The following is a 15,303-nucleotide window of genomic DNA, read 5'->3' as shown; positions in this document are numbered from 1 at the left end:
TTTGGAAGATTACAACCCTTTTTTTAAGAATAATGATGGTGTATTGTTTGGGATTTAAATGACAATAGTGATATAATTCAGTCAGTATTGGTACAATTGCAAACATTCAGTATTTTCAAAATTAAAAGTTTTCATAAATTTTACAGATGTATGAAATACTTACTCCGACATATCCTCGATGGATTAAGAGCCACCCATTGTCCATTCCTGCATTGCATTGTAATAGTTCCAAGAGTTCTATATCCAGGGCGGCATTTATATGTAGCTTGAGTGCCCTCTTTATATGTTTGTTCAGGCCAGGAACCTGATAGAATTTCTATTTGTTTTCTTGGAGGAGGTTCTTTACAATCTGCAAGCAATAAAAATAAGTGCTTAAAGTAACTATTTAAACATATACTACGTTGAAGTTATTTTTGTTTTAAAAAATACTTATATGGTTACAAGTCCAGCTAAGTGTGTGCCTTACTTTATATAAAATAGGCATTTTACCTTACAGAAATTGAATCTACATAAACTTGTAAGAATAGCTTTGCAGAGAAATAATACTTTACTAGATTATCCTTAACTGCTGCACTGCATTCTACTATTCATTCATTAATTTGGAAAATATTTATGGAGCACTATTCTAAGTTCTGAAGAAAAAGCCAATGAATAAAAAAGACAAAGAGTGGAGTGGAATTTCCTATAGTCTCGCGGAAAAAGTCAGTAAGGAAAGGGGCCTGCTTCAAATACAGAACTGGTGTCCTCATTAAGACACCTGCCATATTTGGAAGTCACTCGGGGTGAGATTTAGAGCAGAGGTCAAAACACCGGAGAAGCAAGATAAATCTATCATAGTCTTTCAGGATGGAAGAAGAGACCAACTAAGTTCTTGATAAAAACTCAAGAAGTTCTCTACCTTGAGACTTTCAAATCCAGAACTGGACGGACTCAAAGTAAAAATGCAACTGGAGCCCGTCTGAGTTCGATTCCTGATTGAATCACCAAAGAGTAAACACTCTTGTCAGTGGGGGTAAATAATATAAACTTTATCATTACATTTATTTCACATAAAATGCATGGCTTTGGATAAAAATTAAAAGACACACAAGGAGTGCCGGCTCCACGGCCAAGTGGTTAAGTTTGCACGCTCTGCTTCGGCAGCCCAGTTTTGCCGGTGTGGATCCTGGTGTGGACATGGCACTGCTCATCAAGCCAAGCTGAGGTGATGTCCCACATAGCACAAATAGAGGGACCTTCAGCTAGAATATACAACTACATACTGGGGGGCTTTGGGGAGAAGAAGAAGAAGAAGATAAAAGACATACAAAGAAGCAGAAAAAAAGTGACCAAAAATGAAGCCAAAATAAAATGGCTGGGAGAAGCAGACTCTCAGATCTAGACATTGGAATTAGTGTTAAAGTCTTTAAAATAGCTATCCTAAATATGTTATTAAAAAGATAGATAAAATGGGTAAAAGGATAAAGATATTCATATCTACTTCTTTCTTCCATAACTTCTTTAATTGCCTGCTAGATCAGATACTATGTCATTTTTGTAACCCACTATTATTTATTAGTGCCATCCATCTGCAATCATATTTATTAATCTTTTCAGAAAACTATGAGTAAATAACAAAAACATGAAGTTTAGTGAATAAAGCAAATTATAAAAAGAGGATACACACAATAAAATATTTTAAAATTAAAAATTCGATTTATGAAAATATAATCTATGCAAAACTTAAAGGAAAATTAACTGCATAATCATTTTCAACACAAAAGCACTGCTTGCAATAATAAAAGCATTAACACCACCAAAGGGAAAATATCAGAATATGATAGATCATTTTCTTAAGAAGGACCAATAACATAGCCATTACTAATAATCAAAGACATGAAAATTAAATGTGAATGATATTTTTTGGTGAATTTCAATGACAGCAATGTAAAGAAGATGACAATCAATTTTGTAGGAAATGAAGTGATATAAATATTATTAGTAAATAAAACTAGAAGTATAAGTGACTATAATCTTAACAGAAAGCAATTTGGTGATATATAGATAAAGAATCTTAAAAGAGCTCATACAAATTAAAAAATAACTTCAATCTAAAAAAAGTATCCTAAAGCAATAATTAAAGATTTGGTGAGATATTTATGTATAGGATATTTATTCCAACATTTTTATAGTGGATAAAATGGGAAACAATTAGAATGTTAAAAAACATGGATGTTAAATTGTGGTACATTCACCTCAGGAAATATTATCAGGCTTTTAAAAATCGCGTTTTGGGGAATATTTAAAACTGTGGGTAAATAATAAGATAAGAGTAAGGGGGAAAGGTAGTACAGACTTCCTGTTTCTAGTGAAGTTATATTAGATCAGGGATCAGAATGATTAGATTTACAACTGACTTTTCAATAGTAATAACAGAAACCAGAAGATGCTAGCCATTCACTTCAATTTGCACAAGGCAATAAGTATCTACCTAGAATTCTATATAAAGAAATAATTTTCAAGATTAAAGACTTCGATTAATAAAATTTGAGAGAATTTGCCATTATAGATTCACATTAAGGGAAAATAAAGGATGTACTTCAGGAAAAGGAAAATGATCCCAGATACAAGGTTTGCAATGAAAGAAACAAAGACCAAAGAAAACAGTACAAATACAAATAAATCGAAATGAAGACTGACTATAAAAAACCAAAATATAGTCCTACATAGTTTTAAATACATACATACGAACACACATATACATATAGACAAAATAAATGGCAACAGTGAGTTAAATGAGAGAAGGAAAAATAAAATTAAAGTCTTATAACTTTAAGGCTCACAACATCTAGAAGAATGGAAAGGAATTAACCAGCTGTGATGGCTTTCATGATACATCAACTTGGCTAGGCAACCCTCCAGTCATTTAATCAAACACTAATCTAGGTATTCCTGGGAAGGTATGTGGCCAGATACAATCCTAATCAATTAATTTTAAACAAGGAGATTATCCAGGATAATCTGTGTGAGCCTGATTAAATCACTTGAATGGTTGTAAAACAGGACTGAGGTTGCTCCAAAAGAGAAGAAACTCTACTGTGGACAGCAGCTTCCTTGCCTGTCACTTCCAGCCTATGTTCCTCCTTTTCTGACTGTCTGCCCTGTGGATTTTGAACTTTTATCCAGTGCCCACAATTACAGTAGGCAATTTCCTGTCTCATGACAGATCTCTCCTTAGATAGATAGGTAGGTAGGCAGATAGGTAGATAGATAGATAAACTTTTACTGATTCTGTTTCTCTGGTTGAACCCTAACTGATAAATTAGCATTAAACTTTGATAAGTTAAGAAAGTATGTTTTAATTACTAAGTTAACTGCCAAAATTATAGAAGCAAAATTGAGATGAAAACTTCTAGCTTACTTGACAGCAAAATATTAAATTATAATAATTAACCAAATCAAAAGACGGTAAGGTCAGGGAGAGGAAGAAAGACAAAAAAAAGGGATCAAGTTGAGTGTTAGGTTTTAACTCAAACATATAAGTAATTTTATTATACAGAAATGAATTAAAGGTTCCAGTTCAAAGTCAATGGTTTTTTGACAAGATAAATAATATTGATCACATTCTGGCAAAACTGATCAAAATATTAAAAAAGAGAGAAGGCACAAATAACCAAGATAAGGAATGAAAAAGGGATACCACTAGAAATCTTGCAAACATCACAAAGATTTTAACTGGGGCCGCCCTGCTGGCACAGTGGTTAAATTCGCATGCTCCGTTTCGGTGGCCCGGGGTTCGCCCGTTGGGATCGCAGGTGCCGACGTGGCACCACTTGGCAAGCCATGCTGTGGTAGGCATCCCACATATAAACTAGAGGAAGATGGGCACGGATGTTAGCTCAGGGCCAGGCTTCCTCAGCAAACAGAGGAGGATTGGTGGCAGATGTTAGTTCAGGGCTGATCTTCCTCAAAAAGAAAAGAAAAAGATTTTCACCAAATACTTTAAACAACTGTTTGCCAATACCTTTGAAAATATTGATAAAATGGACAAATTCCTGGAATTTGCACAACAAATTCCAACAAAATTTTTGTACAACAAAAAAGTACAGCAAGACTGACTCAATGAGATTTTACAGATCTTGAGTCCTATGACCAAAATAAACATAGAAAACTTCAGCCTCTGTTTGTGGAGTTAGTTGGCTTCACCAGCTACTTCTACAAAACGTACAAGGAGAAATAATCTTGTTTTTTTTTTTGAGGAAGATTAGCCCTAAGCTAACTGCTGTCAATCCTCCTCCTTTTGCTAAGGAAGACTGGCCCTGAGCTAACATCCATGCTCATCTTCCTCTACTTTATATGTGGGACGCCTGCCACAGCATGGCGTGCCAAGTGGTGCCATGTCCGCACCCGGGATCCCAACCGGCGAACCCCGACCACCGATTAGCAGAACATGCGAACTTAACTGCTGCGCCACCGGGCCGGCGCCAGAAGTAATCTTGTTTTTCAAAACTTGACAAAGCTGTTAAAAAGAAAAAAAAAAAAAGTCAATGGGTAGAGGACTTGAACAGTTATTTTACCAGAAAGGAAATCCAAGTGATCAATAAACTAATGAAAAATTGCTCAAACTGAACACGAAAATTAAAACCATAATAAACCATGAATAAAATAAAATGACATTGGCAAAAACAAAAAAAGTCTGAAATCCTACCACTTGGAAAGAATGCAGAGGATCAGGAATCACTGGTGGGAAGGAAAATTGGAACCACCACAATAGAGAAGAGTCTAGCAACTCACAGTGAAATTGAAGACATGCATTGTCCCATACTCAGCAGTTTTATTCCTGGGAATATATTCTGGAGAAACTCGCACACGTGAACCAGATTTCATGTGTGGTAATGTTGATAGCCATGTGGTTTTTGTAATAGTCAAAAATGGAAATAACGGCAATGTTCATCAACAGTTGAATAGATAAAAATTTATGGTATATCCATTCAATGGAATAATACACCAATGCCACAAAATGAGATGAAAAGAAAAAATAATAATCACATAAAGTAAAAAGACACAAAGGTACACTAAGGATATTTCATCTATATAAATATATCTATTTATACCTATCTATATAAATATATAATATATATCATATAATGTTACAGCACTATTTCATCTATATAAAATTTGAGAACAGATGTATATATTAGCGATGTGTACATAGACTTTGAAACTATTAAAGACGAGTAAAAATACAAATTCCATAAATATTAAGGTAATGTTTTCGTCCACGAGAAAGATAAGAGCTTTAGTCTAGAAGAAACTGAAGGGAATTGTTGAGGAGGCTGACAATGTTCCACTTCTTGACATGGGTGATTATAGTTATTTGTAATACAGTACATTAACATTTAACTCATATAGTATATTTCACAATAAAGATATTAAAGTAATAGAATCTGCATATACAGTATGATTTTTATTTTCCAAAAACTTAATTTACTATGTGATAAATAAAGAGGAGAACACCAGGAAATTCATTAAAAAGCTCATGTCTATGATTGTAACTGCTAATATTTTTAATACTGCCTACTGCTTCATTTAGATATAACTACTCGATGTTAGAATGATTGTATTAGTAAACCCCCAACACATTACTTTTAAAAAAGCAAATTCAAAGATACTCATCACCATACATATTTATTGATATTATTTTCATTGCTAAACTCTTTTCCTTACTCGGTTTTATAATAATGGTTGAACATTCTAGTCTAGAATTTTTTTTTTAAAACCAAGGGGAAAAAAATAATCAACTGAGCTGAATCCCATCATAGGACATATCCATTATGGAAACAGTTTACAACATATCATAGAACAGAAAGCTCCACATGAAACTACATTTTTAAGTAAGAAACAATACTTGTATGGGCTTTCATATGCTCGAACTTTCTTTTGGAGTTTTCGCAAATTTTTAGCACATTTATATTAGGGAACTTTGTAATAAATGATTCCACATCACCATCTTGATTTTTATAATTTAAGTAAACATACTTTTACGCCACTAGATGGTGCCAATATTCTATCACAAAACAACAAAAACCACCCGTCCGTCCTCCTAGTCTCCCCTCCAGAAAAAGCCTGAGTTTTTGTTTGGCTTTTTAAAATTTAATGCTCATGCTTTTACGGGAAATTTTCCGTTTAATTATGGGCTAATATGTGTGTTTTTCAGTTTCGAATTTCAGATCCTCTTCATGGCGTTCGGGTTATTAGAAAAATAAATTTCAAAGGTAGATGCAACATTGGGAGTAGAAAACTATTTTCCACTAATATATTAACATTTTGGTAAAATTAGTTCCTATGCCGTTATTAAGCTAGTGCAAGGAAAGAGTAATAAAATTTTTTCTTATGAATTAATTTATTCAATTTAAATTATTGTTATTAAAGTAATGAATTTACCAACAGAGTAATCCATCCACAAAACGTTCAAAGAAACGCATCCACAAAAAAGTTCAGCCCGTGGGCTAGCCAGAGGCAAATGATTTTTCCTTTTGGTTATTGTAATATTTCCAGATAATACATTTATACCTCTAATTCCTCATTTTTCAAATTTAGTTAATTGCTTTTAACTACCAGATATAAAAGACGAAGTTATATCTCTTTCACATAATCTTCCTACCAGCTCCTCACAATATTTACTCTGCATATATCTGTTTACTCTACATCAAAGGTTCTCATACTGATTACCCTTTTCACTGAAAATAATATTCAAAACTCTGATGCTTTTTCCATGAACTTGAAATGGCATCTTTGACTCTGTAAATAAAAGGTATTATCACCCCTACTTCATTTTTCCATCTTTCCACTGCCGTCTCCAAAATCTTAGCTCTGATTATCATCATCTGTCACCTTGACCGTGAAACAGCCTGCTGACTATCTCCAAACTTGCTGCTCCATTCCCCACAGAACTACGAGTGATGATTCCAAATTTGGTCATGTCACTCCTGTGGTTAAAATTCTTCCATGATTTTCCTTTTACTTGTAAGACATTCCAAACTCCTTACTTTGGCCTTGGACCCCTTGTCTGGATCTTGCCATTCTCTCTGATCTCATCTTGTCACCTCTAGCATTTACTCACTGTGCCAAAGCCACTGGGGCTGCTTTGTCTATGTTTTGTTGAGTGTCGCAAATGTATTTCTTTTTCTTTGAGTCTTTTGCGCACGTTGTTTTCTCCTCCTCAAACATTTTTCCCACAGACTTTTGAGGGTTGGCTTTGTCTCATCTTTCAGGCTCTATTCAAACATTATTTCCTCAGAGTGATCCACTTATTTTTAGTCTCCAAGACCAGCCCAGCTCAAGTCCCCAAACGTCACTATCCCATCTCTGTTATTTTTCCTCAGCCCCTTCTTTACCTCCTTCGCAACATAGTTCACGATTTGTAATTATTCTTATGTTTGCTAGGATTTCATCTATCTTCCCATCAAAATGTACGCTCCCCAAGACTAAGGACCATCTGTGTCCTGTTTTTCATAATGGAGGGATTTTCATTAATACCCAGATCCTGTAACTTCAAATATACTTCTTCTCTACTATTGGTCTAATCTTTAACATATTTAGTATTATCAACTCATGTCATAAAAATGTTTAATGATTCATATATTGTCCTATAACGATAATTAAGCATATCTTAGGGCATGGCTCTCATTTGTCTTAATTGGCAAATAATTGTTCAAGCTAAGTTAAAACACATTCTCAAAGATTTCTAATTAGACAAAAAGAGTTATTTTAGCCAAGTAGTCAAACAGTTGGCATGTATGTATAACAATCACATTTGCTTGAATTAAATTGGCAGTTCTTGAAGAAATAGGGCAGGGGGCTTATTATAAGTAGCATAAAAATATTTTCAAAGGCATGGAAACATTTCTTAAGGTAGAATTTATCTTAAAACTTTTATTATTTTTTTTGAATAACCATCTCACTTCTCAAGTTCTAAGCTAATGAGTAAACTAAGCTTCCTTATGTCTTAGTATTCACTTGAGTTTAAACAATGAATATTTCATCTTGTGTGTTTGAATAGTCATTTAAATGCAAATTATTTTCTTTTTTGTAAAACACTACCTGGTGAACTTTTTTACTCACTTGATCTGATTTTCCAATTTAAAATTATTCAGTCCATAAATAAAGAGTATAAATGGACTTGGCTATTGGACAAGAATAGGATTCTTTTTTATTTAATTTGAGGCACACAGCTATAAAATTTTGGTCAAAGTTAAAAAACATACTTGACATTTTAATAATCATAATTTACCTAATTTTTTCACTTTCAAAATTTAAGGTAGTTTTATTGACAAATGAAAACAGAGCTAATTACTTGTTTTCAATGTCAATATACCTATAAACAGTTATTTATTTCAAAAGTTTTCTTACTCAAAAGAAATGAATCATGATAAAATTAAATATTTGAGAAAACCATAATCAAATTTGTACAGTATTCCTTTGGTAGACTAAAGTTCATCTCTGTTCCATTACTCTTGTTTTCTAAATTATTTTGTGAAAAAAAAGAACAGAAGACATTACTTTTTAAATTGCCTAATTCTAAACTTAGTAGATATTAGAATATATTATAAAGCAAAACTAAAAATCAATTTAGAAAAAAAGAAAGCAAATGGACAAAAGGGAAATAGCAAAAACAGATATTTTATGTTAAATTTCTTTCCTGTCTTCTCATTGGTATATATGCATATTACTTACATTTGCATATATATGATATGGTCCAATTAGATTTCAAAAATAAGACATATTCAGATTATTTTAAAAATAACATGAGAAGACTGAAAGGTGATTTGGGAAGTAATTTATGAATACCCGTGTAAAGAAAATTACAGTTGCAATGAAGTTCTTTTTAAACAAACTCTAGAAAAAGCAAATGGAGATTATGTTGCATTTAATAATGCTTTGAAGAAATAAAATTATATATTTAAAATTTAAAAAGGTAGTTATACAGTTACCTTTTAAAATTTTAACAGTAAAAAAGTGCATAAAGATAATTCCAGGATCATAAAAAGCAAACTGGAGAATAGGCAATAGCTATAAGAAACTGGGCAGAGCAGCAAGTACATCCTAATTAGGATTGAAACAAGTTACTGTCAGGATGCAGCTTGAAACTTCCACTGAAGCCAAGTTTCATGAAATGTCTAGTATTTGAATAGCTAACATCTAATGCCAATTATTGCTCAAGTCAAAAGTTATTTTCTTAAAATAAATTGTTAGTATATAGGGACTAAGGTTTCATAAGGCTTAACTGGTTACTACAGAAAGGAGCTCAGTCACGGGGTGACATTAAAATGAGGACCCTGAAAACTCTGTAGCAGAAATGATTTAGCATCTTAATAATCATCATGAAAATCTTGGGAATACCTGTTAAAAGAGAAAGGGAAGAAAAAACACTATACCCAATTTTACGTGTAGTACTGTGGTAGTTCAGTTAAGGGAAGAAATAGAAATATGGGAGATGATTTCAGTCCTCCAGTTTTACAGAACTTCTGTTGTTGGTCCTTCATATACACACTCAGTGTCTCCTGAGTCTTGAGTGTCCTCATCATCCTCATTTGGTGAACTCCTATTCAATCATCAAAACATACCCAAGATGCCATCACAATCCTGACATATTTCTCTGTCTTCATTTCATTGTACCTTGTACAAACCAACTCCTTAACCCTATCCCATTCCATCCTCTCATTCTGATTTGGGTTTGTTGCCTTCCCTAAATGATCCTATAGTCTCTTTTGTTTATCTTCATCACAATACTTTATATGACAAAATACCATATGCTAATAAGATACACAATCACTCCTTTTATCCCCACTAAGTGACCTCCTTTTGGAAAGTGCAAGTCATAGTGTCCCGTACTTAGCAGTTACTTAAAAAATGATCATTGAGTGAAGAAATGAATGAATGAAAGAAAGAAAGAATGAATGAATATAAAACTTTCTTGGAGCCTTTCCATTATATCTGTAGATCATGGGCAACTTGTGGAAAGAGCATAGTAGATGGTAGCAAATGTAAATGATAAGAGAAGACATGGGAACAAATGTTTAGTGCACTTAAATTTCTGTTGCGTGAACTCAAGAAACTCTAACATCTGTAATTCCATTGTACGTCTCATCCACGCGTCCTAAGCTTGAATCTATGTTATACTTTTTGAAGTCAGAAATCATTTTAACTTACCTCAAAAAAAACTTTTAGGAATCTTTAAAGGAACATTTCTATAATCACTTTTCTATTTATTACATTTCTGGTTAACAAGGTTTACGAGAAACTTGGCTCTCTCAGTTAAAATGTCAAAACAAATAAAAGTATTCTGTCAAATCTTTTTTCCTCCTTTCCTTTTATTATTTTTGTGACTTTTTTTCCTGTTCCAATACTTTTGCTTTCTCTGAGCCATTTTTATAATGTTTCCTTATAATGTTAAACTAAAATGTAACACTTTTTTTTTTCAATTACATCATGTCCTTTTTATGCACTGTGTTCTGAGGCTGGTTAAAGTTGTTAAGAAACGGGTAAAGTATGCAGTAGTTGTGAGCTTAGGCTAGATTGGTTGGCAGAATCTCACAGGCAGGCAGGTGGGGGATGGTGTGTGGGGTGAAGAGGAGTAGGCATAGCTGGGAAAAAGAAAAAGTGGCAAACGCTGGAGAACAATCAGGAATTGAGCAAATAAAAATGGGTCAACTTAGACTTTGGCTCCAGCCTTCAAAATCAAACGCCACAAATGAGGAATCTTTGCTAACCTGTGCTTCCACTTACGTTTGGGAACTTACTTCTTGCTAAGAATAATTTTAGCAATACTTAAACAATTCCATTCTAGTCTAACATTATATGCGGGCAAAAGAGCAGCAAATGCATTTCCAGGATATGCCTAAACTTAGAGGTTCTTAGAGTTCCTGACAGTCCTGGGGGCGTTTTCTCTACCCTTTCCCACAGCACTTGCCACAGCACTTCACCCATCAGATCTACCCCACCTGAGAATACTTCCTCATCCAGAATTGCTCAATCCTGTTCCTACCCTCCTCCTCATCATCCATTTCCCCCAAAAGATTGTTGTGGAAAGGTTATCAACTTATAATAATTCACAGTAAATTGCGGTGAATCATACTAACTTTATCCCAAACTATTTATTCAGAGCATTTGTCATTCCACATAAACTTTAGATTGGTTGAATTTAAGGTAACATCAGCATGTAGGACATGTTAGAAGGAGAGAAGATATTGAAGATGATTGGGCCATTGAAAAACTTTAAATTATACCATATAGGTAAATACCAACACTAATATTTCTGAAAATGTGGGGTTTTATGGGGGGAGGGGGAATTCTTATTTAGCACACTGGAATTGAAACATAGAATTTAGGATTATAAACCATTATCACAAGTTTTCTGGATTATAACCATATATAATTTCACATATATCCTTATGAAAGAGTAATTTTTATTAACATAATTAATTCTTATGATATTTATATCAGTTCTTTTCTTTTCCATATTAGGATTAACTCAAATTTGAAGCCGTCTTGTACCTGAAACAATATAATATAGAAAAAAGTAAATTCTCCTCTCTCTGATGGGATAGAATCTCTCTCTCTTTGATCTGTACTGTATTTCAGGTCCTGCAAGAAGTGTTTTGCCCTTTAAACCTCCAGAATCAAAAAACATCTCTCTCCAAACAACACAGCCAGAGTGTCCTTGGACATGTTTCAGTAGAATTTGAATTTACTTTAATCAGCCTCAAATTTCTGGGCTGTGGCTAATTTCAAGGATGACGCAATTTTTAGACCCTCAATCTAAAAGCTCTACTTGAAAAGTTTTGTCATAATACAACCCAGAAAGCAGAAACTATGTGGTATGATTGAGGATTGAGGAACTGTGTCTGAACTTTGTCCTGTAAACCTGGACAGATTCTGAGTAGCCTGTGACGACTCCCCCGCCATGATTTTTTTGCAGGAAAGCAGCTAACTTTCCTGTACTGCTAGGAATGTGAATGCAGACAACCTACTGCATTAAAAAGGTATTACTTGGTATATAAAAAAAGAAAAGAAATAGAAAGTTGGGCTTACAAGCTCTTCCTGTTGGCCATTATTCCTCTTTAGTAGTGAATAATATTTTTGAAGGAATGTTCCCTCCTAACAGGGTGGAGGCAATTTATGAAATGCTAAAACGTTTTGTCTAGTTGAGTACAGCAGATTGTGATAGCACGCAAAACTATCTTTTCTCAATTTCTCAGTTTAGCATTCAGTATTCAGTTTAGTATTTCTCAATATCTCAATTTAGTATTCCATATTTATGTCTACGTGGATAATAAAAGCAGAGGCAAATGTTGACGTATACATGGATTTTTTTTAACGATCAAGTATACTCTGTTGAGCAAAATTTCTGTTAAGTATGGCAGACTGATGGAGTTGATTGACATTTCAAACTAATTTAGTTTCAGAACTATTTGGCAAACAAGGAGTAAAATTGCACTTCTCTATCAACTGAATATTTATCTAATTTTTCTCTACTAGCTTGTGCATTAGATGTGCTTTTGTGAAAATCATGAGGCTAACCTAAGCGTTGCTTTAAATACCAAAGTTGTACTTTATCTGTTAGGAAATAGCCAGATTCACAGTTATTCTCACTATAATATGTATAGTGCGAATGCTCAGCTCACAGCTGAAACTGATATCTCATTTAAACGTTCATTGGTGAAATAAGTCAGCTGGAACCAATTACATAAGCAAGGAGTTTAAATCATTATTATTTAATTTTTGTCGCATACTCTGTAACACCTGATTTTAATAATATTTCAAATTCCACTTTTTAATCACTTAAACAGTTTAATTAAACTTGGCATCGATTCTTGAGTTTTAAACACGAGCTAGAAATAAAATAAATCTTCCTTGCATGACAAATGATATCTACATGAAAATTCAGTGAACAATATGTAAATAGGGAAACAATAAAAGCATTCCTATTAGAAGAAAAGACGAAAATATTTATGTCAAGAAAAATGTGTTTGCTGCAATTGGTAACTAACATTGTTCTGGAACTCTTTGCCAATACAACAATATTTTACTTTTAAATACTCATTGTAATATGTATATGTGCAGGGAAATGATTGTACACGTAGTTTAAAAAGTGGCTGGATATAAAACTTACAAGCTAAAAATCAAGCAATAACACATTAAAATGTATAATTGCAAAAAGGCGCTATCTTTCCAAAAGTATTAAACACACTTGAATAAACTTTAAAAAATTACTAAAGGATATAACTAAAAAAAGATGTCTGCTTTTATTTTCTAGGTTGAAACACTCTCAAGGACAGAGGTTTTGTGTTATTTCATAATATTTCTCAATGCTCAGCAGCTGACATTATGTAAGCATTCAATCAAAATTTGTTGACAGTGAAAAGTTTTGCGAATTTATAAATGATATTTAATTCACTTGGTTTGAAAATAGCAACAAAATATCTATCACATATGTAGTTACCTATCATGAACTAGGAGAGAAAATTTCCAAGAAGAAACTTTTTAATATATCAAGTAACAGTGATAGAATTAAATTTAAATATGAATCCAGAAATTGTCTTACTGAGATCAGAAAAAAACTCTACGCTCATATTGACCACTCCTAAAGGCTGCTGTTCTCGAATGTATCTTATATACAATCACAGGAAGAAACTCTACTGAACAAGTTAGCTGTTACAAAGATTGCATATTCAATTTTTTTCACCTTTATATAATACTATCATTCGAATGATACAAGTAATGCTTATCTACAAGACTTTTAAGACCATGGCAATATCAGTCAGAGATGATAAATGAAACCTAGGAAGAGTTAACATCTATATCTGAAATAAATTCTATCATTATATGATTTGAAGGATTTTACTGTCTAATTTATTTTCTGGTTCTATATATGTTCACAAACCTCTTAATACTTTCACATAAAGCATTTTGGTGAAAATTCTAAGCCAAAAAATTAAATTATATTTCATGATAATTACAAGGGAAATGATTATCACATTACGGTTTTCAAAAATATTCATTCAAACATTTTCTGAAATTTTTCATTAAATAAAATTATGACGAATAGTCAGATACGCCATCCAGGAAAGCGGCGTATGTTTTTTAAACTTAAAATCAAAAGCCACTCACGCACTAAACTACAGACCAGTAATTAAATCACACTTTCTAGACCAAATTTTTATTATCACTGTGAAAAGTATATTAGCCATTGTTTGATAATATAGCTGTAGAAAAAAGTCTTCCGTTTTTACTCTTACCTTCTGCAACACACACAGTCCATAAGACAAGCCACACAATCTTCGCTGCCAATCTCATTTTGGGGGTCTTATAGGGGTACATTTAACAGCTGACGCTGCTCACGCTAGGTCAGGTTCTCCTCTGCTAAAAATCTCTGACTAGCACAGGAAGGTACTTGCTCCAAAAGGAAGTTGAAACACAGCTCGAGAATTGAAAGGATTAATAGATGCTCCGCCCATGAGAAACTTTTGCAAAGTAAAAGAAAAAAAATCAGCCACAAGCCCCAGCAGTGCCGGAGTTTGAACCCGATTCTCGCTGCATTCCTACAGAACGCTAATGCTGACACTCACTCTTCATTTGTTTTTATAAACCTAGGCATGTTCTCCGTTGGAACATGTTCAGGTTCTTGGAATGTGCAAAGCAGTAGCTCGGTGATATCCTCCGGATTTCATAAATCCTCCAGTTACTGCAACTCCATTCAAGTCTATTGTGTGTCAACCTCAGAAGATAAAATAATAGAACTCTTTCAAAAATCATTCACAGAACTTGAGCTTAGGCAATGCTTTCACAATCAAGACCCAGACAACGTGAGTAAACTTTGCCAAGAATGCAGTCCTGGCTGATTTGAGGAGCCTACTTTTCCCACAATTCATGAAATTCGTCTTCTAAGGACTTGTTATATAGGTGTGTAAAGCAACAGGCTCACTCTCATTAGACACAAAAAAGTTTAGTAATTCAAACATCAAGAAATTGAAATGCTGATTTTTTTTAACTTTGTATGGAAATAAAATATGAATAAAGAGAATATAAGCAAGTGGTTCGTTGAATATCAAGAAGGTAAAGACAGTCAAACACAAGCAGCATCAAGGTGAAGAAACTGAATAGCATTCTCTCTCCGGAAACTGCTAGTATTCTTTTTCATTCAACCTTTCTCACCCCCTTCCTCACCACCCACAAGGTAACCACTATTCTGATTTCTAAGAACATGGAATAGATTTGCCTGTTTTTGTACTTTATATAAATCAAATAATAAGATATTTATTC

General features: G+C 33.4%; 1 protein-coding gene across 3 annotated transcripts in view; it reads right to left on the bottom strand.

Moving 5' to 3' along the window:
* Window positions 1–14,893, bottom strand: part of CFH (complement factor H) — a 78,820-nt gene extending 63,927 nt beyond the window's left edge. Inside the window, exons 1-2 of one of the 3 annotated variants that reach the window (XM_070602327.1) lie at window positions 14,280–14,893; window positions 164–349 (exon numbers count right to left, since the gene is read on the bottom strand). In XM_070602327.1, coding sequence (XP_070458428.1) covers window positions 164–349; window positions 14,280–14,361 — 268 coding nt within the window. In that variant the 5' untranslated portion in view covers window positions 14,362–14,893. Of the gene's footprint in view, window positions 1–163; window positions 350–3,679; window positions 4,499–14,279 lie in introns of those variants that run through there. The other 2 variants (XM_070602325.1, XM_070602326.1) reach the window with 2 other exon arrangements.
* Between the last annotated feature and the right edge of the window lie 410 nt (window positions 14,894–15,303).

Source organism: Equus przewalskii, chromosome 31 (assembly GCF_037783145.1).
Source record: "Equus przewalskii isolate Varuska chromosome 31, EquPr2, whole genome shotgun sequence".
Classification (NCBI taxonomy): Eukaryota; Metazoa; Chordata; class Mammalia; order Perissodactyla; family Equidae; genus Equus; species Equus przewalskii.
The sequence above is the reverse complement of the archived record's forward strand: the minus strand, read 5'-3'. Positions and strand labels throughout refer to the sequence as shown.